The 25,377-nt window shown below is 39.6% G+C and overlaps 1 protein-coding gene and 1 long non-coding RNA gene across 11 annotated transcripts in view; one reads left to right on the top strand and one right to left on the bottom strand.

The window, feature by feature from the left end:
- The first annotated feature begins 5,715 nt into the window (after positions 1 to 5,715).
- Positions 5,716 to 10,777, top strand: LOC124069276. Its single transcript, XR_006845039.1, has 5 exons — positions 5,716 to 5,864; positions 7,842 to 8,062; positions 8,198 to 8,244; positions 8,442 to 8,561; positions 9,171 to 10,777. It is a non-coding gene; the product is annotated as an uncharacterized LOC124069276 (long non-coding RNA).
- A 1,049-nt stretch (positions 10,778 to 11,826) lies between these two features.
- tnr (tenascin R (restrictin, janusin)) overlaps positions 11,827 to 25,377 on the bottom strand; it is a 152,625-nt gene continuing 139,074 nt past the window's right edge. For all 10 annotated transcript variants that reach the window (XM_046408273.1, XM_046408274.1, XM_046408271.1 and 7 more), the window contains 5 exons: positions 24,188 to 24,339; positions 23,844 to 23,940; positions 17,228 to 17,389; positions 16,458 to 16,621; positions 11,827 to 14,841 (listed from right to left, as the gene is read on the bottom strand). In XM_046408273.1, the coding sequence (XP_046264229.1) occupies positions 14,722 to 14,841; positions 16,458 to 16,621; positions 17,228 to 17,389; positions 23,844 to 23,940; positions 24,188 to 24,339 (695 nt within the window). In that variant the 3' untranslated portion in view covers positions 11,827 to 14,721. The remainder of the gene's footprint in view (positions 14,842 to 16,457; positions 16,622 to 17,227; positions 17,390 to 23,843; positions 23,941 to 24,187; positions 24,340 to 25,377) is intronic.

Here is a 25,377-nt window from a genome sequence, read left to right as displayed (position 1 = left end):
TCAGATTTGTCCTTCTTTGTGTATTGTGCTGTAGGGTGCTGCAGCGAGTGTGGCTGGTTTCGCTGCAGGCGGTTTGGTGGTGGGGCTCTTCACCTACACTCCACACCCCCATATTAGGGAACGGATGGTAATTTGTGGTAATTTGATGGTAATTTTTCACTTTTTGGTTTTTCTCCCTTTATGGTTAATTTGCTGTGTGAGTGTGTGTAGGTGTGTAGGGCACGGTGTGCTAGTGTGATGCCCCACTCCATGTGAAATATTCCTGCTGTGGCCTCTGGCCCCTGCTGCCAATCCCTCAGCGCTCCCTTGGTTTGTTTTGTATATATATATATATATATATATATATATATATATATATATATATATATATATATATATATTAAATGTTATTTTACATTAAAGTTCTAATTTTTTAAAAAATTGTAATCTTGAGAGGAAAATCCTTGTCTCGTGGCCCTCACTGTATCCAGAGAACCTTTATGTATTCTTTGATGTGAGCTGATTGGGCTGAGATCAGTGTAACTATATGTGACCGCCACTGCCGGTCACATATAGTTTTTACGCACTCTTGACGTACTTAAGTACGTCAAGATGCTCATGCCCATCCCTACTAGAGATTCTCTGATTTCAAACAGGATGTGGACAGTTGAGTGTTAAAGAAGATTAATGCAGAACCATGGTTGTCGAGCAATTATCTTTTACTGTCAGACTGCTGCTTCCTGTAAACAGAATTGTGTGATAGTCTTGCAAGAAAAACAGTGACATGACCTGGAGTTACCAAAATGTCCAAAATGGCACTTCCCTGTTTTTGTTGTTCTGACTTGTGAGTGTTTAAAATGACAAGTCACAGTAACTTAAGTTAACAATGATAACAGAATTTATTCAGACTGAAGCAGATTCTTAATTTCTAATTTGTAGCCTTGGAACATTTTGTAACTACAAGTGATTTCAGTAAGAGATTTTAACCCTACAGTTAACCCTAAAGACAAACGGCTTTTCTTTTAAAATTCTGTTAAACCTCAATTTGGGTCAGCATGACAGTAAGTGTCTTCACCGAAATGTTTTCCTTTAAAAATGTCCTAATTGTTATGTCTTAAGCAAGAAGGAAGAAATTTCTCAACTCAAACCATGTGACTATTGGCCTTGTATAAATTATTTCTGGTCCTTAAGTGTTGACAAAAAAAAAAAAAGCAAGTTGCCATTAAAGTGTGATTTCCATTCATCTCAGTTCAATTCAAACTGTGCATCCATGCATGTGTGTATGCATCTGTGTGTGCATTAAATTAAGGCTGAAATGCAGTCTCAAATAGCACATGTGATCATAGTCTCTCACAAACGCACTCATAAACACTTGCTTGTGCTGTGCCTTCTGCAGGAAAAACTCTTGAGCTTGTAACATCCTTTAGGTGGTGTGATGAAGTACAGAACAAACTCTCTGCTGAGTTCATCCCTCAGGTCACAGCAGCCCTGAGAGACACTTTCATATGTGTGTCAGCTCTTATATCTGAATGGTTCCTGAGGACTTTTGTTTAGTGCACAAACCACAAACATGCATGATGGCAACAGAAAAAGGAGGCCAGAAGTACCACTGCAGTAACCAGGGAGTACGTGGTAAGATTGTGGAGGAGCTCAGCTACTTTGAATAATTTTAAATTTTGATTTGATAATACACTTGGTAACCACATATTTTTGCTTTGGAGGAAAAGGAGCACATAAATAGGATTACAAATGAGTTACTGTCACACTAACTTACAAACTCTTGGTAGTCTGATCACAAAGAATGGAATCCAGCTTTCAGTCTGACTGTTTATCTACTCATAGCCTCTTAACCATGTGTCATGTCTCACTTCTGCATTCACAGGCCCAGCACATTCAGGAGGCTGAGGCATGAATGTGAGGCATTAACTGTTTGCTTTATCAGTTGGGTTTGTGGATTGATGAGGCCTGAGCAAGCTACAGAATGCAAAGACTTGATTAGAGGGGAATTAAATCTAAAATATGCGTAGAGGGCATGATTAGTCAATCAGCATTAGTTAAAAAAAGGAAAGAACAGTCTCATTAAACTGTATTCAGGATTCAGAGCCTACATTCATGCATCCATTCATTAAATAACAATGTTCAAGAGTGCTGAAAACCTTAATGAATGGTTAGATAGATCATTCCAATATTAGGTGTTTCCTCTTTTCCACTTCTCATCATCTAATTACAACAGACAAAAAACAAAAAAAAAAACAGCTTCAGTTGTACACCACAGTGCTCAACCAGCACATCGATCTTACCTTGCATTCAGATCGGCTGAGGTTGTGAACAGTCAAGTCTTCATGCCTCTGTGATGTATGAGGCCCTCGTGCAAGCACCTCCTCCACTCCAGCTCATGGAGCTTTGAGCATCAATAAATGGCTGATGAAAATCAAGCTGTTCACCAGCCAGTTTCCCAATTAAGCTCTGGTGTTTACAACACTATCACAGAGAGACTCTAACTGGGGATCTGGGCTGCACCTCCCTCTTATTCAGACGCCTGCCAGGCCCTGTTAACTTTCTGGGTTCAGTGAGATGTAAAGAGACTCCACGAACACATGGGAGACTGGGGATGGCTCACAACGCCGCTTTTCATCAGCTTCACCCCATCACCGGCTCTTTGCTCAATCCTGCAGAGCAGAGGAAATGCCGGATGGACGGGATGAGGAGAGGAGGAGAAGGTAGACAGAGGATAAGGAAGAGAGAGGCAGAAGAGGAGAGAGAAATGATGCCTCCTGCTCCCTGGACCATGCAACATTTAACATTTATGCTGTTTAGCTGCACAAAACTCACATTTCTGACACTTGTGCCGCATTTTTAGTCTTTTCATTACAAAAGAGGGGAAACACGACTAATGAAATTAAATTTCTGAATGTTGTATTTGGCTATTTGATTTGTAGGTATAGTTACTGAGCATTAACATGGAAATGAAAAATTGAAATTTTTCATGAGTTTATAGATGTGGATGTAAATTGGCCACAGTAAGGAAAAGGGTAATTTTTTTGTGCCTAATTTGCTTTCATAGAAAAATGCTACACTTAGGGAATATCCCATGTGTAAATTTTGCAGTCTTGCAGACTCATTAAAAATCTTCTTGAAGGTTTGCATCACAGCCCTTAAGCACTTTCTCAGAGGCAGTACTGTGGATTTTGAAGAGAAACCACCACAATCCCTCATGGACTTAACTCAATTGTGCCCAAAAAATCCACGAAGCACTCAAAGGAGACACTGGGATTTAGCAGAGTTACAGAGTTGACTTACTGAGTCAACAAATGATCTTATTTGGGACACTGACAGGATGAACATGCTAGTACAGAAGCTTCAGTCAGTTGGAGCTCCAGCTGCTCTGGAGTCCAGAGAGAGGCCGCAACGTTCCCGCTCTTTAGCACATAATAATGTGTCAGGCTCAGTTGCAGCCATTACTCCGATGCTGTTTGCTAAAATGTTTGATTTACAAGCTTTCTTATATTGTTCCGAATGTACGTGTACAAATACTGTATCTGACTGGTGAGATTTGAATAGTCTGCAGGCTAAAACACCAGCCTGATGTCTGTATGACCAGCATTTTTGAATTTGCTTATCTAACCTCAGCTTTATTCGTAACCAAACATTTAGACTTCTCTCTAATTTAAACCAAGACTTTCATATGATGAAATACAGAAAATAAAGGTGGTGTTGTTGCAACTTGTTGAGCTCTTGATGATATGCTCTTGCAGTTTCCTTTTGAATAATCTTATTTTGAAAAAAAATAGCAGCTACAAATAGCAAAACAGAAAGTCATTTAGTATGAAATGTAAATTAAACAAACACAAATTCAGATAAGCAATATCAGAGGTGAACATTTGAAATTAATTTAAGTTAGCTAGTTATTTCTGTCAGCAGGTTGTAGTAATTTCATTTTCAGGCCACAGTGAGTTAAGAATCCAAAAGCCCCCCATCATTAGTGTAAACCCTTATGGTGGGCTGCTACACAGTCGCTCTGATAATGCAATAACTGCAGGGGTAACTTTACAACAGTCCAAGATAATAACGTGCAATTAATCCAACCACAAATACACAATACAATGCACCACATGCGAATGAATTATAAACAATAAATAAATGTAATGTAGCAAACATAAGTAATGAAAAACCATGTGCTATGCAGCCCCGCGACCCTGACGGATAAGCGGTATAGAAAATGGATGGATGGATGGATGTGCTATGCAGTATCTTTTTGTTTTCTGTATTCTGTTGTTCAGGTCAGCTTTTCCTAATTTGTTTTAACATGAGATGAAATGCAATAACTTGGCCTGGAAAGTTCTGTCTACCCAGGCAGTTTCAGCTGACTGTGTGGTCTGTGGGTTTTCTTTCTTAGTTAAAATCGTGCTCTTCCGGCTCTCTGACAGCTAACTATTGGCAGCTGTAAGGTGGATTATGACAACAGCAGGCCGCATGCTCCGTCACCACAGAAACACATGATACGGTTTGAACAGAAATCATCTCAACTGTCGCAATTTTTGACGTGATTGGCCGCCCCGGGCCTCAAATTAGACAATAAGATGTCTGAATCAACATGAAAAACTTTTCAAACAGTTCAAGTTTCACACAACAGTAAGTGAGAAGAACGGACGAGAATTTCCATTCAGCCCATATGCTGGCTGGAATAAAGTTGAAGAGCACTTTTTATCCACAGGCAAAAGGGTGAGATATCTTTCATGTAAGTGCTACAACCACATCCTTTGATGCACCACATGAAACCAGCAAACTGTGGCAGTGGTGTCATCAACACAGCGGGGTTTGTAGTCTGTTTAATTAATCATACTTTATAATCGTGTTGTGTCTTTTCAATTGTGAAAGACGTCCTCATCAATTTGCACTGTTTTGAATTCAAAGCAATGCTCCCTACGGAGCTCTGTCACTGTTTAAAGGACACTGTGCACTTCTGGCCAGCAGAGCGTTGAGTAAATTATGAAAGAGGTATATAAAAATGGCAGAATGGATGATTTGATGATTCTGGTAAACGACAGGCTGCTTACTTGCAGTAGTTTTTATTCAATAAACACTCTATTCAATAAACATTTAGTAATCCATGATAGTTCAACTATCAGTAGTAAATAAGGCTTTCACATGACTGACAGAGAACGTTGTCAAACTGTGAGCATTGTTTTCATAACCCAGCAGCTGATGTGAAGTGTTTTGTTTTGATAAAGACTGAACATGAGCTTATCTCTGTGACCTTTACTGCATTATTAATCCTGTGTTGCTCATTTATTTGTGTCTGACTCTAATATATTCACAGACTTCATGCTGGCTCATTATTTACCAAGTTGTTTCTGCTGACCAAACATTTGAACGGATAATTAATGGATAATTAGAAAGCAAACTAATTAAACGATGTATCTTAGAACTGCTGAATTGAGGCTTTGTGAGGATCTGTTACTATGATGCAATGGGTGACTGCCACAGTGCATACGTGTGTGTAGCTCTGAATATTGTTTCTGCGTGAGCTTAACTTCAGTAGACTTCCATATGCATTGTTTGCATATGCATGTATATGCAAACAATGTCTTGACTTAAGATGAAATAGTGCATTTAACTTAATTCATACTAGTTATTTTAAATGTATTTTCTCTCATCGAGTTTTCTGCACTTTTTACCCACATACTTGTTAAGTTATAAAAACTTTTTCTGAGTGTGTGTGTGGTTTGTGGTATGAGAATGAAGTTACAGAGCTGTGCCCCCCAGTGCGCATGTCCATTTCCGGTTAGCACGCATCTACCGCTACCGCCAAACACGTTCAAACACAAGAGGTCAAAGTCGTGCACCTGGCCCCAGTGCTCTCACCGAATCCAACGTTGATTTCGGTAAGTTTAAAGCTTTTGTTTGTAATCTTGTCAGTATAATTTAATGCTTGGAATGAAAGTTGTTCGAAGAAAGCCGACATCTCTGACTTTCCGACTTTCTGCTGGCATGTTAGCTTGTGTGTGTGTGTACACAGAGCTGACGTTAGCAGCAGTTCAGCATGAGCGATTCCGATTAAAAGTGCTTTGACTCTGTCTGGAGCCCCAGTGCTGTGTTAATATTTATCATGTCTCCGCCGGCTCCTGTCTGTTAGCTGCTGGATTACAACGTGCTGCTAATTTAGCTGTATGAGTTAACCAGTTAGCTTAACAGGCTATGGTCGGCGGCGGCTCCGGCTCCGTGCTTCTGTTCCAGGCAGCAGAACTTACAAGTGTGTCAGGGTGCAGTAAGGCTCGTTCTGGGACGTAAACATTAGCTAAGGTCGGTCCAGACGGTGTGTGTGTGTAACGTCAGTTAAGGTTTGTTCGTCGCAGTTTGTAGACACAACATTCAAGCTGAGCGCTTCTTCTCGGGCCCAGGACCCGAGAAGCTGCTCCAGACAGCGGTCATAACTGACCCAGTAGAGCAGGGGTCACCAACAGCACCAGGTCGCCCGCAGACCTGTTCTAAAAATATTTATATTCTGTTGATATTCCTTTTTTAATCATACTTGCATTTATATAGATTTTAAAATGACAGTATCTTAAAAATATGTATTATACATTTTTTATTTAGGTTTAGGTGAACTTTGACCTGCTCTAGTTCATAGGTCAGTATTGTGCTCGCGCGGTGGTCGTGGAGAGTAAGCTAGCGGGCGCAGCGAAGATGAGAGCTGAATGCAGTTTGTTATGCCCGCAAAATGGCAAAAAAAGAAAGAAAACTGATCGCTTTCATAACGAATTGGAGAAGGAGATCTTTTTTTACGACTGTGAAAGAAACCTGCGTGTGTTTCATTTGCGGGGCGACTATAGCGACGGCATAACGTGGAGAGACGCTTCACTACGTGTCACCAAAGCTACCATGCTAACTACCCACCGGGAAGCGCATCACGGGCAGAAAAAGTCTGGCCCACAGATTTGGTCATTAGTTCAAAATGTGACAAGATTTATTTAAAAATATGTAAGTTGATTTTTCTTTAACATTACATAATTGATAACTTTTCGAAACGTGGTGCAGCACAGTTCATGGTTTGTTAAAGGGGTTTGTCAGTGGTTAGTGAAAATGGGACATGTTTCCTATGAAATGTAGCGATGCTGAGATTACTGAGATTAATAAAGTTCTGAATACTGATATCTGTTGCCCACCTTGTTGTCATTGTTGATAATTATTGTGAGAAATCATTAACGTGATCAGTGTCTTCACATAGAAGTAGCTCTCAGCTTTAAAAAGGTTGGTGACCCCTGCAGTAGAGAAAGGGAAATGCAGGCCGAGTGAAGCGCTGGAGCAGCGCGCCGATCCACGGCCGTCGCCGGCAACGGGAGCCGCGATGAGCACGGAAGTCGATCGCTGCCGTCGTACTTTTCTAAAATATCATGTTATCATAGCCGTCACAACCGTCCATTACACTGCACAATTTTTACACTTATTTATAACTACAGTATTTTTGATAAATGCTGACGCCTGGCACAGACTAGTGACTTTACCCAGTTTGGTTTATTTCATGCAGGTGGTGTGAGACCATAAATACTAAAACCAACAAACCAACACAGAAGAAAGGAGACGAGGTGGGTACTGCTTTTATTTAGACATTCAGAAGTGCAGGTCAGATTAATTAGTGATGCTTGTCCTTAAGTAATACATTTTGTGTGAATAAGGAGGTTTTCATAGACACTGCTGTCTGTTTTAGTACGCTAATCTGGAAACATTGTTGAAACAATATTAACCAGTTCATCATTTAATCTTGCTTAGATATGAAGGACATGAGAATGTGGTAACACCTGACTGTTAAAATTGTACTGATTTAATGCATTTTTTATTTTTATTTTTTTCTCTCCATATAGCCTACCTTAGGTGGTGTCTGTGACAGTGAAGTTGGTGGCAGTTGGAAAAGAGGTACCCTCGGTCACCAAGACTGTATTGGCCACCAGGGTACCACTGTCTTACCCAGCCAGACCCACTCAGCAGCAGCCGCAGCTTTTCGTCCCACTGCACCTCCTCCCTCACTGCTGCTTCAATGATCAGAAGCTTTCTCAGTAGACTGGACCAAAATCCTTCCAAGATGGTATTGTCACTCTTAGTAATTTTTATTTCATGTTTATTTTTGTGTCCTAGTTTGATTCGCCATTGCAAAATTATTACATTAAAAAACAAAAAAAGATAATAAATGTGACACATGTTTTTTGGTATTGTCTTATAGAATATAGACAACTGTTTGGTGTCAGTCGCTCGATCGCCTCCTCACAAGTAAGTGTTGTTTCAGATTCTTCTTCATTCCCACCTTATGGTAGTGTGCTTGCAAACTTGAACTAGGCCTACAGCTGCTGCTACTACAGTACAAGTAATTCTTTAGAATTCAACCTTGTAACTTGTAATTTTTTTTTCCAAATAAGTTTGCTTTCATATAGTCTTCTGCTTATTGTTTTTGTCATCTTTTCCATGAGACCAATGACATCACCACAGCACGCATTGCTGTCCTGCAATGCTCCTGTCTTATAAGACAGGATAATTCCAGATAGAGGATGATTCTAGATAATTCCAGCGAATTCTTCCTCAGCTGCTCAGTAAGTACATTTATAATGATAATGGTTGACCAGCGCACAGGGCACATTTTAGGACATCATCAGACCTCAGGTTTAGCCAATAGTAAAATTCCCAATAACCGAGGTCAAGTTAGTTATTATAGCCTGTATTCACACTTTGCAAACCAAACATATTTAAGTGGGGATGTCACAACATTAAACAAGTGACATATTTTTAATCAGTTGGGAGTTACAAACAAATGATGCCTCACATGTGATGCTGAAGGAAAGTAATTTTCCATCTTAGTCTGTGGTGAAAATGTTTCATTTCAATTTCTGCCCGATATAGAATTGCGTTTAGAAGGTTATATCACTAAATTGCAACTACACATCTATGTTTTATATCATTTTCAATGCATTCAAAGTTGGAGCCAAATCTGAGGTTCCCAGATGAAGTTGTATAGCCTTTTTTATTTTTTTTTTATTCTTTTTGTTAAGAGTTGGTGCTGAAATGCAGCCATTTCTACCTGCTCATAATCTAAAGAGACAGTATTCCAGAGTGCTTGTTTCTTCTATGTGATGTTGTGCATCATAAGAGTGAACACACTGTAACGACCTTAATGTATTTGTGTTCTTTTATTTTTAATGCAGGATTCGGACTCGCGACCGGTCCAGGGTGTACCCCGCCTCTTGCCCATATTCAGCTGGGATAGGCTCCAGCTCCCCCGCGACCCTGATGGATGGATGGATTCGGACTCTGCATGTGAATTCACCCAGGTGCCTGTTGGGGTTCTTAGAATCATGACTGAGGATACGCCACCACTGATTAACAGCATTGCAATCACCCTTGAAGGAAACATTGTCATGGATGAAATTCCCACAACCTCTCAAGCACTTTGTCTTCTGTTCGGCTTAATGTATGCACCCCATCTGGATTACCTCAAAGGTATGAAGAACACATTTGAGTTCATCCAGAAGATATTGTTGAACCTCGGACAACAGTATATGATGTTTAGTATACTGTATATGATGTTTAGTAGTTAGTAGAGTGTAGTGTGCTTCTGCAGGAAATGTTGAATATATCAAAGTTGTTAAAGAGCTGACTTACATTTTGCTGCTTTGAAGGTGTATGTACAAGTATAGTTCTGTGTAATAATCCAGTTTTAATTATCAGATATTTATTCAGACTTTAAATTTTTACAGACTAAATGTTACCAAGTCTACCAAGTTTGTTGCTGTGAGACATTCAGGAAAGTGTCCATTGTGAATCAAGGGCCTTCTGTTAGCTTATAGCCAGACCAGTCAGCACACTTTTCTCATGCTCATTCTCACTTTTAAGTCTCACTCATACGTCACAAACTGATTTTTCACTCATACTGACATACACATTCTGTCTCACTCATATGCACACTCATACACTCAGTCTCTCTTACAAACACATAATATTGAGGAAATAATTTAGAGAAAGGCATAACTTGGCAGGAATCTGAAGCAGTCGGCAAACTACAAGAAAGGATTTTACTATTATAGTACTATTATTCAAATTACAATATATGTATCTTTTTGATAGAGGTCAAATTTGGTAAACCCCATTAAAAACTAAGTATTTGTAGTGCTAAAGAGATATTCTGACCTTTTATTCATCTATTTTCCTTTGATCAGTTTTGCTAACCAAGCTAGCCTTCATACTAGCAGCAATATTTAAGTAATTTAGGTAACTGTGTACAGTAAGTTATTGTTATTCAATGTTACTTAATGTCTTTACAGTAAATAAATCAGAAAGACAGGAAATAGCTATTCAGGCTCTGTGCAAAAGGAATAAAATCACCAGCACCTCTAAACCTCAGTAATTAACAAGGTTTTTATCTTGCAGCCAGGTGCACCAACTTCCTGGCAACCTCACAGTATGAAAAGACTCAATAAATAGTTTGGTGCAAAACCTCCATAACATCTCCATGGCGATTTAACACACTGATTCCTGTGAGGATGGAACAAATGAGATTTAACTGAGTGTGCTTTAGAGGGGCTGGTGGGTGGATTTTTTTTCACCTTTGGACAGAGCCAGGATACCTGTTTATCCCTGCTTCCAGGGCTAAGCTATGCGGCTGCTGGCGTTGAGTACATATTTATAGAACAGACATGACAGGGGTATCACTCTTTCTTGGTAAGAAAGTGAATAAGCATATGTCCCAAATTGTTGAACTACTCCTTTAAAATGCAAATGTTTTTGTGAATTAAAATGAATTCTGGCAGTTTAACTGACTTCTCTACAATCTGATTTGTTAACATTATTACATTTTCTTATGCAGATTGAATGTTGAGCCAGTACTGCAGGTCTGCAGTGAGTGTATCGGGTCCATGCAGGACTTGTCTCTCCCATGTCTCTGCATGGGAGCATAAATTAGAGGTCCTGGTGCCAAACCGCGCTGGCAGACCTTTATGACGGCACCTTTCACTGTTCATTTGTAACTGCTGCTGGTCTCACTTGGATTTTTAATGGCCTCCAATTAGAGGTGAAGATACTTTGAAAAGTTTATGTCATGCAGTCAGTCGGCTCTTGGTACTTCATTATTTCATAGGAGTAAAAAGGGGGAGCAGTTTCAGCAACCACAGCTTGACTTTTTATATTAAACTTGACTGTAATAGTGAGCAAATTGAACAAAGATGTTGTACGTGGATTTAAACAGTGAACCATAAAGGTTAAATATAACAACATGTAATCAACAAATACTAAACAAAACGAGAGACAAAATATACCAAATCAGACTATTTGACTGTTTTATTAATATGTAGAAAATGTATTAAAAAAGGAACTATATAGTACATGTTTAAGTCAAACTAGAGCTAAATCTGACAGTAATATCCAAGGTTATCCAACAATAAATCCATAGTTACAGCTTTTCAAACAGTCAAGATCACTTTTCGTCAACATTTCTATTTCCATGGCGAGAATTCAAATCAATGCAGTTACAGTATCGGCTTATATAACAAATCCCACTCAACATGGTGGTTATAGTTGTTAATTCACTTGTAAAAGAAAGCAATGAAATAAAACATTTTCTTTTAAATACTTCAAAGGACCTTGTGTCATTATTAACTGTATTTTTTTTTTACAGTGTAATTGAAAAATACACAGCAGTGACATAAATGAGGGCAACAAGTTTCCTGTACTGTAGCTCAGGGAAAACAGAGTGATACAGCGTACAGCGTGAGTATATTCCAGCTACGGAGACTGAATTTTCAGTTTAAATAATAGAAGAGATGACCTTTTCAAACCGGAGGTTATACAGCAGTTTGAGGAACTGACATTTTACAGGATGAAAAACATACAGCACAAACAAAATGTCAATTTAACATCCTTCCATAGAAAAGTACTCGATCGCTTGCCTTTCAACAATGAAAACACACTTAGTTAATGCTAGAGGAAATGACATCAAGTTACTCAGAATATCTAGAAAATAATTCAGGCTGTTTTGTCCTTTCAAGCTGGCTGTATTTGCTCACTTTCAAATTATTTGTTTTTCTGAAAGCTCACAATGAAGAGTAATATTACTGATTGTTTAATTACTCTAGCCCGAAGAAGAACAACTTGACAATTTACTTCCTGCGGTTTTCTTACTGATCAACAAAAAAAGCTTAATTGATGAAGGATGTTTGGGAAAATTCTGCAAAATTAACTTCAATATTTATATACCAGCTTTCGTCTTGAAAGCCCCACACAAACGCAAATAACATTCTGTTCCTTTTCTGCAAAGCTTCATGACCTTTGTCCTTGTACAAAAAAAAAAAGCACTGAGGCAAACGTCATCTAACTAGTTAATACAATAAGTACACAAAGAATTCCCTACTCTACCATAAATCACTATGGGCGATGGATTGCATGAGAGGCTCCGAAATGTTCACTTTGTCACCGAAACATAAATCAGACTGGGAAAGGTCACGTGTTGAAACGGTTTGTTGTAAATTATATTTCAGGTTGTGTTGGTTTTTATTTGCCTTTGAGGGCAATTTAACTGTTTCCACAACAGCTTAGAGGCCTGATGATGTGAGGTATCTACACTTTGTACCACACAAACCATTTCAAGGGCACCTTTCACCCAGATCAGCCAACAACAAAAAAAAAATGTGTCACTACAAATCAAATGAAAACATAATCTTATGACCTGTTATTTTCCACAACAATGGTTAAAAATAGAGTGGTTAAAGGGGAAATGCTTCAGGGGACTTTCTGAAATAGTTTGCATCTAAAGAGGAACATGTCAAAAGTCACATTATCTTCAACTTTATATCTACATCACTATATTAGTGGGAGTTTATAGAGGGGAGATTCACTTTTGTTTTCAAATCTAAAAAGGGTTAAAAAAAAAAAAAAAACAACCCAAAACACACAAATGAAAATATACAGTTACATGATACAAGCCAGATTTGCTGGTTCTTTCAATGGGATACTTCAGTTCAACTGACAAAAGTACATAACAGTGAAATTTCCAGCTGTTAAAATTTGGATTATTGAATATATATATGTGACTTGCAAATGTTGCTTGCAGGGATGGTGACATTGATTTTCCAAGGATTGTACTGGACAGTATTTTTTTTTTTTTTTAATTAACAGCCAGTTGTCTTTAGTCTTCAAATTCAGAGAGATAATCTCCCTCCCACAGAGGAGGCAGGAAACTAAAACAAAACCATTTCCAGAAAACTGCGGTGAACTAAATGCCTTGGCACCGAACGCTTTGTGCAACAGTGTGAAAACTGAACAGAACAAAATGCTTGGTGGGCTTGCTGCAGATTACGCCTGCCCTACTAAAAGAATACATTCTCTGCCATGTTTGCTGATTTTGTTGTTTCAACAGGGAGCCTCAATAGCAAAGCATATAAAAGAAGGACACAGTACAAAGACTTGGCTTGAGTCCACCTACTGTTCTGCTTCCTTTGTTAAGTTCAACTAGAAGTGGGGGAGAGGCCAGCCTAAAATCCCATCCTGACTTTCTTTTTCATAAAATGTAGTGTTCACATTGCATAAAATAATGCCAGGGGACATGATTACCATAAAAGTCCCTGAAAAGTGAGAACCTATTAATGGAGGAAAAAGCTGATGCAGTGACTTTGGTGACAGAACTGACTGGCATCTCTCCAAACAACAGGAGGAGTCTGGATCATGCAGATCTTTGGTTAAACTTTAGATATATCAGCACCATCTCTGCAAGCAATCGCAGCATCAACAGCAGATATTAAGTGTTTGTAATTTGCTTGATAAAATAGTCCAGGAAGTAATATTAAATGCACATGAACTAAAATAATTTGAATTCACTGAACAATAGTTTTGTTGTGTTCCCACTCGCAGTGCAAATGCTGTCTCAGTGTGGCCACCAATAGCACTACATTTTAGGGTTGGTGACTTTCATTTTGCTTCCTTAATTAACACAAAGGATATTGTAAATAAGAGTAACACATACAAAGAGGGCTAAAATAAATAAAATGGATGGTAATGAAGCTGTTGCTGGTGTGTGATTGGTGATTCTGGATGTTCACTTATGCTTTTTGATGTTTGTTTAACTCTTCACGTCCAGTGTTTGTGTTTCTTATGATTAAACCAAGGCATCAAATCATATTAAATAGATGGACTTCAGTCACAAGATCAGTTATAAAAATATATATATCTTACAGCTAAGGGGTTTAGGGGCATATACAGTATGCCTTTTGTTAAAAGTGTTATTATTTTGTAATGGTTAAAATAACGCTAGCTCCCGCACTATTGAGGGCATTTCTGAGCACATTTCCTGGCATCCCAGGGATGGGATGTTTTGTTTTTATACAGCAAATAGAACCATTGTCATTCAAAGTATTAAATAAATTACATACAGTGTCCTCTATCAGCTGGGCTGGAGTACAGCAGGGAAAGACAGCTAAAGCTGTGCAGGAGTGCAGATAAGCAGAGTTCAGATGTTGTTTCAGCCTGTCCATTCAAGTTTCATTATCTCACCCGGGGTCATAACAGTTATAATCATAAGGTATTTTATTGTTTTGCAACTGAATTTTGATAAAATAATTGGTAGGTTTTGTCATAACCCCACTTTTTTTTTCTTTGTAGCCTCAATGACAGGCCTTAAAGAGCAGATCAATGAGGCACACAGCAGAAACTCATCACTAAGCATCCAAACTCCGCTTACCCTCGACTCTGGGCTCGATGGAGGCGGTTTGTTTATACAGGGGCAGACCGCCTCCTCTTGCTGCTGATGCTACGAAAGTTGAACGGCCTCATCTTCATCTCCACGAAAGGGATAGAGAACTCGTGGCCTTTCCAGTGGTACCAGTTAATTCCCTGTAAGAGCAAAAGCGTGATTTCAGAAACTACTTGAATCATCGGAGCTTTTGAGGCATTTTAGAAAATGCAGAAAATCTTAAAAGTCTGAAAGTCTGAAGAGGCAAATGTCATATCTTCAAGTAAAGTGCACTGAAAACAGGAAGGCAAAAATCCTGATTTGAAAGCCAGCACAATTACAAATTTAGTGCAATTACAGTCTCGCTCTAGCCCTGCTAATCCCCGTCAACAGCAAAACCCTCCCACTGGTAGCTTTACTCTGAGAGGCAATTTCTCCGTGTGTGTCTTTATGCCTGTCCATCTTCGCTCCCTCCTGGTCTCATTTCATGTCATCAAGCAACAAAAAGCAAGGTACAGAGAACAGCGAGAGAAGCTCCAGAGCCTTTGTAGCTCATCCTAATCACAGCTTCACATGACACCTCACTCTCTTTGTCGAGCCATTTCAGTATGAAGCTGACAGAAAGAGGCAGCACATCACACGCTCGTCAAAGGACAAACCCTCAACGCTCAAACCCTCACATGTAGTAAGGAGGAAGCAAAAGCAGAAAATCAATTTCTGTGTCAGAATGGGGTACCAGTCTTTATTATATTTAATCAAACACACGCGCGTCTGCTTAATGTTTTAAATAAACTCCACGTATTTCCGTCATTTAAAAATGAACTCACAGGTCTGAACGTTTGGACGAACTAAAACCCTCCTGAGTTTTATTCCCAACAGATGATACAAGCCTTTTTGACAAATCGATATTAAGATGCATCATCTCTTCAGGTTTAATTAAAATTCATTAGGTTTTGCAGGAGCCTTTTTATTTTTGACCTTTCATTAAGGCTCCTCCGTCAGGCCAATCAGTGTAATAGGTGTGGAGGTGGACGTCTGCAACCAGATTCGTGTAATTTCATTTATAAGCCTTTCAAGATTTGTTGAGTTGAAGTTTTAACCTTTAATCACGCTGCCATAATCAGGACAGTTTATGTGATTTTTTTTTTTTTTTTTTTTGTGAATGCCAAAACACAAATGTCACAGCAGTAAGTTAGAGGCTTGCTTAAATAATTATATAAATAAATAGTATTAAATTTAACAGCAATGTTTATTTCTAGAAACACTCTGGTGTCAGCACTTTACACTGGAACTACTTTCTACCTGTGAAGTAGTTCCACTGAAAAACACTTTGCTGTTGAATTTTAAAGATTTAATTTTCTAACCACGTCAACACATATGACCCTAACTCTGCTGAGGAGGCGTCCGAAATCTCAATTCCTTAATTACCTCACGACCTGAACAAATTCAACCAAAATTAAGCTCACCTTTCCTCCCACTCCCTGTGCACACTGCCTAGTCTAAGGTTTCACGTGTGGCAATTTGATTTAGCAAATTATTTTAGGTTAGAGTTTCAAATTTCAATTTAATAATTTAATAAGCACAAATGAGCTGACACAGAGTTAAGTCTGGAGCTTTTTTGGGCAGTTGTTTATATTGGGAATACATCCTTGTTTTGTGTCTGACCCAGGAACAGTACCACAACCAACTCGTAGTTTCTCAAAACAACAAGTAGGTTTGCTATAATATTTGTCAGATTCGGTCTCTGATTGAGCTAGCTTATTTATGTTTGGCTCACCTGACTGTGTCTGGACTCGCCATATTTGCCGTTGAGGTTGGCCCGGTGGCAATTCTTGTACCACCAGGCTCCTTTGTAAGACAAGGCACAGTTAGTGACGGCGATGTCATTGTCTCTGTCTTTTGTAGAGAAGGGTCGGCCCTGGTGGTAGCTCAGAGAGTCACCTGGGATCAAAAGGGAGAGAGAGAGAGATAAACTTAAATAACCACCGTATGGAGGCAATGTTGACATATGGCTGCAGTAAGTAACGGCACGATGAGGGGACATAAACGTCCAGGCAGGCAGGAATGAGAAGGAGGCAGAGGAAAGAAGTCCTGCTGTAGGCTGCCTGAATTTATTTAGGCAGAGAGAATTATAATTATAAACATGAGGGGATGATGGGTAATTCTGGCATATGGTCATGTTGACAGACTGAGAGATGCATGGAGAGTGAGGACAAGAGTGGAAACGTGGAGGAGTGCTGAGGCGGGTTTCAGACATCAGGGAGAAGAAAAGATGGGTGGGGGGAGAGGCAGGAGGAAAAATGGCAGATGGCAGCAGAGGAGGGATGAGAGCGTACACGCTCATACTGGAGCAATCTGACATAAAAAAAGATTGATGTGGCAAAAAGCTTGCGATGTTAATGTCCTCACCGACCATTTTTACACAGTGTAAAGTATGTGGACTGATCACAGGGCTGTCATGCACAGATCAAAGTAAAATGCAACATAATTAAATATGTTAAATGAAAAAAAAAAAACATATATAAAAACACATTCCTGACCACATACCAGCCGTGCCATTGTACTCTCCTATCCTGAGCTTGTAGAGGTTTCTTGCATCTCCAATGGAGAACTTGTCATAATTAGCGTAGACCGACTCTTGTCCGTCCTTCATGTCAATTCTCAGTTCATAACGGCCCTGAGCAGCAATCCTCTGGATGTTGTCTAGGCCTGTGCAGAAACAACACACATTGCATTTCACTGTTAATATTGCATTGTAAGCTTGCAGACTTCTTGAAAGTGAACACCTGCGGTTTGAAAACAACTTTTATTTTCCAATTATGCCTACTCTCACCCAATTTAATATCAAATAAAAGATCTGTCTTTTCAATAATCCAGACATAAGAGCTGCAAAATCAGATTTAGAAGTCATCCTGCTCATACTGATATGAAAGTAATTACCCTCCTTCTGATAATGGACGTCATTACGGTGATATTGTGACTGGAATCTGAATGCAACCCAGAATCAATGGACTTTCAATTAATGCCAAGACATGCAGAGACATACAGCAGCAGAGACATGCAGAGACATACAGCAGCTTTTCCCTTTAGTTGGTCAGGCAACACAGGTATAGTAAAGGCCGTCAATGTACTTTTAGTGAGCCACTGTAGCATCTTTTGCTTTTATTTTTTTATCTGTTCAACACTATACATTGTGGATTAGCTAGTGGACAGCCTCCGCTCATTCAAACCCTCCTATCTACTGACAACTGCACATGCTCTGCAGAGAAACACACACACACACACTCACACATTCTCTGGTATCCCTCCTGTAAATGCACCAATTGTGGTGTGACCTGTAATGTAGCCCTACTTACACTGTTGTTTTGTAAGCTAAAAGCTTGTAATTTGAGCTGGTTGATGCTGATGAGTTTTGGTTGTAGGATGGCTGCACTGCTATTAACAACAAGCCTCCTCATGTGCAGTCAGAGGGTGGAAAAGGAAGTGGAGGCAAAAGCAAGATGAGCAGACTAAAGAAGGGCAAACACTCAAATAACTGGGTGATAAAGTAGAATTAAAAAGGTGAACTAGGAAAGAACCTACGAGAAATAGGGTGCAGCATTGTTTTAAATACTTTCAAAACACAAAAATAACACCACACTCCACTTTACTGCAACATTTAACAGTTGGACAGATGACTCAGTCGGTCCAAGAAGGGTCTACAGTAATCTAGTATAACATTTTAATATGGCCAAAGCTAGGGGCTATAGGGAAAACACACAAACCGAGAGCAATAGACAGACATAAAACCATCAAACGAAGCATTTAATGTGAGATGAATTTTGTCACCACACACAAGTACACCTGGATTTTTATTTACTCTGTGAAGTACAGTTTGTTACCACCCGCAGCTTTATAGCTTCAACGTTTTAATCCCGATAAGCACAATGTCAGACTTCTTTGTCAGCTGGTCATATGGACGTGGATGATTGACACTGTGGAGAGCGGTGGACACTGTCACCACCAGCCCTCCTGCAAAATGCCACACGTCGCAAATTTCTGAGATAGGCGGCTTTGCGCTCTATCTCCAAGGTAGCAGATACGCGGCTCGTTTGAACGCAGACAGGCGATAAGACCCCACGCTGACCGGAGAGAGATTGGAACCGCCTTCACTATCAGATTACAACAAGCACCCATTTGGAAAACAGTCCCCTTCCCTGCTTAACCTCCATCAGAGGCATGACATGTACACTTCTTTCAACCCAGAAAAAAATTCAGAGAAAAAAAATAAAAATCCTCAAGTCTTAGCCGAAAAGGAGGAAGAAGCAGAAATCAGGAAGAGCCGAGAAACTAAGTCTGCCTGGAAAGCGGAGACAATCAACTGTATGTTTCAACCCAAAGGCACTTGGGGTGACAGTGGAAAAGCAATTGTTGTAATTAAATTGTGTTTAACACTCAGTCATCTCTAATTTCCACTGTATAATATCACTGTGTTATCAGCAATTAATCTTGCACCCATATATATATATATATATATATATATATATATATATATATATATATATATATATATATATTTTTAACAGCTTTCGTCCTCCAACAGTTTTATGGGATCACACTGCTCTTTTGCAAACTGCAGCGATTAAAAATGCATTTTGACACACTATTGCACTCTTGTCCTATTATACTACCAATATTATCATCTCGTCACATTTTATTACCAGCCTTTCTCTCGCACTTACACAGAAACGTGGGGGGAAATTAAGAAAAGAGAGGGAGAGCGGGATAATGATCACATCGCACACAAACTGATTTCGCTCTGTTATTACATCATCAAGCTGACACTGAGTTCAGCATGAAAACTGGCTGAGGTCAGTGAGTGGGGAGAACAGAGTGCCCTCGAGCAAGCAATAAAGATGGCCGTTTTCAAACTGTAACATAATAATGAAAGCTTAATTTCCATATTCTTCAAATGCTGACCAGTTAAGTGCCTCTCCTCTTTTTTTCTCTTTAAGTGGATTTATTGTCGATGTCTATGGTTCCATACTGTTCAATATATTGCTGTGGAGAGGTGGTGATTAGCTGAATGTTGTGCAATAATGACTCTCCAGGGCTATGACAGTAACCTAATCTGAAAGACAAGTGAAGATCAAATGGTTTAATACTGCAGTGGCCATCTGTGTGGCACCATACCATTACCATTTCTGTAAGGATGACACATTTTAAGGACACTGCTTACACACTGTAAACTTTTAAAACGGAGTGCAAAAACAGTCACTGGACATAACACAAAAACAGTACACAGCTAACTGATGTGAAGGCAGCTACGCATCATATACTGCAGTGCAGTGACATTCAGAACAGTGATAGTATTTCACAAAATAGTAATATCAGCTCGTAAGTGTATGAGCTTTGGAAATAGCATGTGAAAACACAGATCACATCACACTATTCATTCCGCAGTGATCAAAATCCACTCTGCTTTATGCATTGTTCCAGTTGACATGCCAATTTTCATGGTTAAAACACATGACAAGAAAACCAGGATTACTGGTATTGCAGTTATTGTAGTTGGCTTCTTATCAACACAGCAGTCAGCAGATAAAGCTGTAGCCAGGGCTGTGACAGACAGCTCATGGAGGTAATTAAGGCAGCCTACTTAAACTATTCCCCCTCGGAGTTAAAACTTTGTCAAATCCCAACAAACAGATACGAGTACCATCATTACCTCAGGCATCTATCGTAAGTGAATGTCCAGAAATCTGCTGAAAAAACAGGAACAACAAACAGGAATGGCTAACAGCTGATTTGACATACTAATGATGCCAGTTCTCTAAAACGTACGTCTAAAATCAAGTATTAGAGCACAGCGACGAGTGAAGACATGGAAATATTATAGTCGCTGTTTAATTTTTTGCTCCTGGAAATGTAAATGGACACCCTTGACCTCGCTTATCAGGTCAGCGGCTGAGAGCTCTCTAGACTGCTGCAGTTAAGATGAATTTGTAAAAGAACTTCTATTAAAAATGAAAGAAGCTATAGAATTCACTGTGTTGCACAGCCTATTCTTCATGACTTTGCTCCACCTCCTCCAAATACTGTACAGCCCACAGACAGTCCTGATGTCAGTGGTCTTCAAACTTCAACTATTCCACAAGGGCAGAGAATTAAATTCCCCTCTGGGCATTTAATTAGGTAATGCTCTACTTGGGCTTTGTCACAGAAGACATTTTGACATGTCACAGTAGTAAAGGCACAGGTACTGCAGGCTCACTGTCACACTGTCATGACTAACTGGGACACTTCAGTCAAGATCTTGCCGTAACAGAGCCATTGTTAATGGTACTAGTAACACAACTGTGCTTTTCCTACTTAGTGTAAAAAGCCCAGAGTCCGCATGTTAAAGAGCATATAAACCACTAGATCAACAGACAAGTCAGTTTCAAAAAGCAGGCCTGACATTTTGTGCTGTTCTCTGAGGCTACTGTGTTCCCTGCTGGCATGTTATCAGTAATGTGGCATCACCAGGAGAGGCTTTCACAGGAGCAAAGAGCGGCTCTTGATGCCTCACACCCTGAGGTTACATTAAGCTGCTTTTATGCACTGAGAGGACAGAGTAAAGTGAAAGTGCATCCTAGGAGGCACTACAAAAGTAAAGCAAGACCCTGGAGATGGAGGTGCCCTGGACCGGTATACATCCAAAAGTAGTGAGAGGGCAGATTATTGCTGATTTAGCTCAAGTGGAAACAGGTCAGATGAAATGTTGTACTCATTGAACTAGATACGCCCCTTCACATCATATTGTGCAAATAGAGCCAGTATAAATAAAAGGCTGCTACTACATGATCACAGGTCCATAGGTCTCAAATTGTCTCTTTCTTTTTGGGGAGCGACCCTCAGTGAGTGCTGGCAGATTGACCGCCTCTCTCTTCTCTCTTCCTCAGAGCGGTACTCACAGAGTCTCTCTTTCTCTCCAGCTCATGTGCCTGCTGGTTGACCCAGTTCCACATCAGCTTCATGGAACAGTCCACTCTGTTAATCAAGTTCAGAATTTGCCGCTATTGTCCTTTTGGCTGTAGGTTGTGGTACACTGAATTACCCAACCGCTTCTGGATAATTAAGTGCTTGCTGCTAGAAATGTTACTGGAAACTTTTTTGTAGAGGCACTCCTGATCTGTGTCTTGTGTGTTCCTCTGGTGGGATCATGTCCCCTCACCCCCACCCCATCAAGTAGCCTCACCAGTGATATCTTTTCTTGACTTGCTGTCACTTATGGAAAACAAACTGCCCTTGTAGTGTGTGTTATTATTGATGAACTTCATTTTGTGTGTTTGTAAACCCTTAGTATGATCTAGTAGTCACAATTTTCATTGCAGCAACACATGCAGTGACAGTTATGATGTGAAGGCAAACGGCCAAAAACATCTGGTATCTTTCTCATCTCACAAACACAATCACATTTCAGTGATAACTGAAAAGTTTCCTGTAGGACTACAACAGAATGATTTTAATTAATACATTGTTTATACACTAAAATATATGAAGAAATTGTGAAAAATGTCCACGACTCGCTCCCAGAGTCCTGTGGTAATGTATGCTCATCTGATCTACAGGCCAAATCCCAAATATATTCAGTTTGTAATGATATGAAACTAATAATTTTATATTATTGCTATCATTCAACCAGCACAACTGTAGTCTGACTGGTATCTATTCTATACAGCAAATCAGAAGATAATAATAATAATTTTAAAACAGAAATAACTTAGAATAAAATACTCCTCTCTGATTACCTGAAAGGGGAGGGACTCTGCTGATGACACTGCATCCTGTCTTTGGATGGGGCGACCTGTCAAAATCAGTTTTCTGAAAGGTATCATGATATACTCTCTCTGAGCACTGGTATCAGCGAGACCATTTCATTATCTCCGCTGAGCACTCCGGTCTACGCTGCTGTCCACTGTCTGCGTACGAACACAAACCGATCCCCCGTGAGGGGCAGGCGACAGAGAGGAGGCAGCACACTGTTGTGGCCTTTATTTCTGCAGTTAGATACGCTGTTAGATCTAGGAAATCCAAATCAAAGAAAAATGTCCAGAGCTCATCATAGCAATCGGCATAAATTTTTCTCAATGCCCTGTCGAGAATGGATCCCCACCTAGCCGTAATTGTCCTATTGTTTACGAGGAGTTCAATCTAAAATGTTTTTATGCCTTTAGCTATTACAGAATGCTTACTCACTAATGGACTAATGTGTGCCACAGCTCTCTAGTATTACGATCCAATATGTGTCAGCTGCAAAGTAACAGCCCTCCTGTTATTACGTGGTGATAATACCAGCCATAAAATTTCCCTCCAGTGTTATTTAATTTCTCTAATCAAAAAGTTCAAAAAACATTCTTCTCAAGGTCCTGATTCAATTGCAATGAAATATTCATGTAATATTTCCCTTTAATCATGTGCACCAAAACAATAACATAAAAACAGGCCCATGAAGAAACAGGACTTATTTGCAATGCTAAAAACAATTACACTCATTTCACGGACAGATCATCTTTTAGACAATCCAGCACAGAATCGAACGGATTCAGTTAAGTACCCAAAGAATAATCCTCACACAGAGTGACAAATATTTTTAAGAAAAGGCTCTTCTGCCTGCACAAGATATTGGACACATCTCTCCTCTCCATAAAATACAAGTATCAATTGAAACCAAGTGAAAGCTATTATCTTCTATTGATTGTACGTATTAAATCCACTTCAGTCATAGAGACGGCAGGCTGATAAAGAGGGTAATACAACCATCAGAAAACTGGAACTTATATTCAACAAAATGGGAGGCAGGTTGTGGTTAATAAGAGCCTGCAGTCCATAAACTGGAGCTGAAATACAACGGGCAAGGTGACACGTGACAAGTTGGAATAAATCAATTTTCTAATACAATGAGTAGTCAGTCAATATCAGCCTCATTTCCTACCTGGATTCGACTGATGGTGATTCAGATTGGTGGTTGATATTTTTATTTTCTACTTTTTTTAGACTCTCATCCTAAGTTTCAGCTACAGAAAATGATGTTACGCCAGATTTCAAAAACGGAATATGGTGCTTCTCTGTATAAGACTTTAAAACAAAAAGTGACCACACTCTACCCATTCTAGATTAATTATCTCAGAGTAAGTCTTACCAAGCCAGAATTCATCCTCCAGGTTTCCAAAGCCGACCCGATAGTCGCTCCACTTTCGGGAAAAGTCTGTCAGGCCGTTCTGACGACGCTGGAATACCTGAACACCAAAATGTGAAGATGCAACACGAAAAAGACAGAAAAATACCAGTCAGTTGTTCAGACTAAAATAGGTGACATAATCTTGTGATCAAAAGGTCCTTCAGAGTTGTATTCAATCCAATAAAATCCAATTTTCGCCTGCACTCTTCTTCGCTTATTTCAGCCTAACACAGTTTCTTGATTTGCACATTTTACAAATGTGCCACTAAAAAAAAAAAACAAGTGTTATCTTCACAGTTACTTACAATCCAGCCTCCTTCATCAGTGATCATGTCACAGTACACCTGCACACCCTGGCTGGGGTCTCTGTTGATGTAAATGGTGTAGACGCCGCTCAGCGTCTCTCCATTCAGCAGGTGTTGGGCACAATTCTGAGGTGTTGCAAACAGACGACTCCCTGGATAGAAGCAGAGGAGGCATAAGGACGAGTTACCATTTGGTTATTTTTGTACATCCATCCATATACTTTCAGGATCAACATTCAGGATTTTTCTCAAAGCCAAAGTAATTGATATTTTTACATCAACAATAGATTAAACGCCTTTCTGTAATGAGTTGCCTGTAGCAATGCATCCACAGAGAGATCTCCTCAGCTCTAAGGAAAGTTTTAGCATGCTTAAGCTAATTGTTTTGTGATTAAAGCCCACAACTTTACTTTGGCTTTTTTCTTTATTTTGGTTCGCTCTCACTGCACTTTATCAGCACTGTTTTCAGTAACAGCCAGCAGCTGGAAAACCAACTGTGCCCTACCAGCCAAAGAGAGGACAGACAAAGTTAGCTGGTGAACATAAGTGAGGATTTAGCTGTTAAAGAGCAGGCATTTCCCTCAGGAGTAGTTGGAGACCAAAACAGATGTGAAAGTGGACACTGACCTTACATTCTTCAGGTGGCCAGAAACATGACTCCATATAAATGCTGTATCAACTTAATGAGGTGAGAATATTTTTACAGTGTGTTTACAGCTTGTTCTACTACCCCCAAGTAGCCAAACATATCAATTACTGAAAGGAAAAACGGTAAACTGCTTGGTTTAAATGATGGACACTGATATTTATATTTGGCACGGTCACATACAGTCCAGGTGATTATCAGTTCATGATCCTCAGTGACCCTTTTTTCAGCGACATATCCCACTTCCAATTACCCAGTGGGCACATTAAAGATTAGAGCACACTGTTCAGCTGTAGAACTGCAGACAGCCACCCTGCAAGTGCAGCCTAATGGGAAGTCTCCCTCACAATACTACAGGGAAGGGAGATGAAAATTGTGCCTGACTTCGAGGACCCATTATTGTGCTCCTTTAGTTATGGCGAACACAATGTGAAATGCAGTGCAAATGGGGAGGAAAAAACATCTGTGGGGCCAAGACTCACCCTGTTAGAATCTCTTTCAAAGCATAAATCAAAAAACATAAATACATTATGTGTGTGTGTGT

Source organism: Scatophagus argus, chromosome 13 (assembly GCF_020382885.2).
Source record: "Scatophagus argus isolate fScaArg1 chromosome 13, fScaArg1.pri, whole genome shotgun sequence".
NCBI lineage: Eukaryota > Metazoa > Chordata > Actinopteri > Scatophagidae > Scatophagus > Scatophagus argus.
This window is presented reverse-complemented; position numbering and strand designations above follow the sequence as displayed.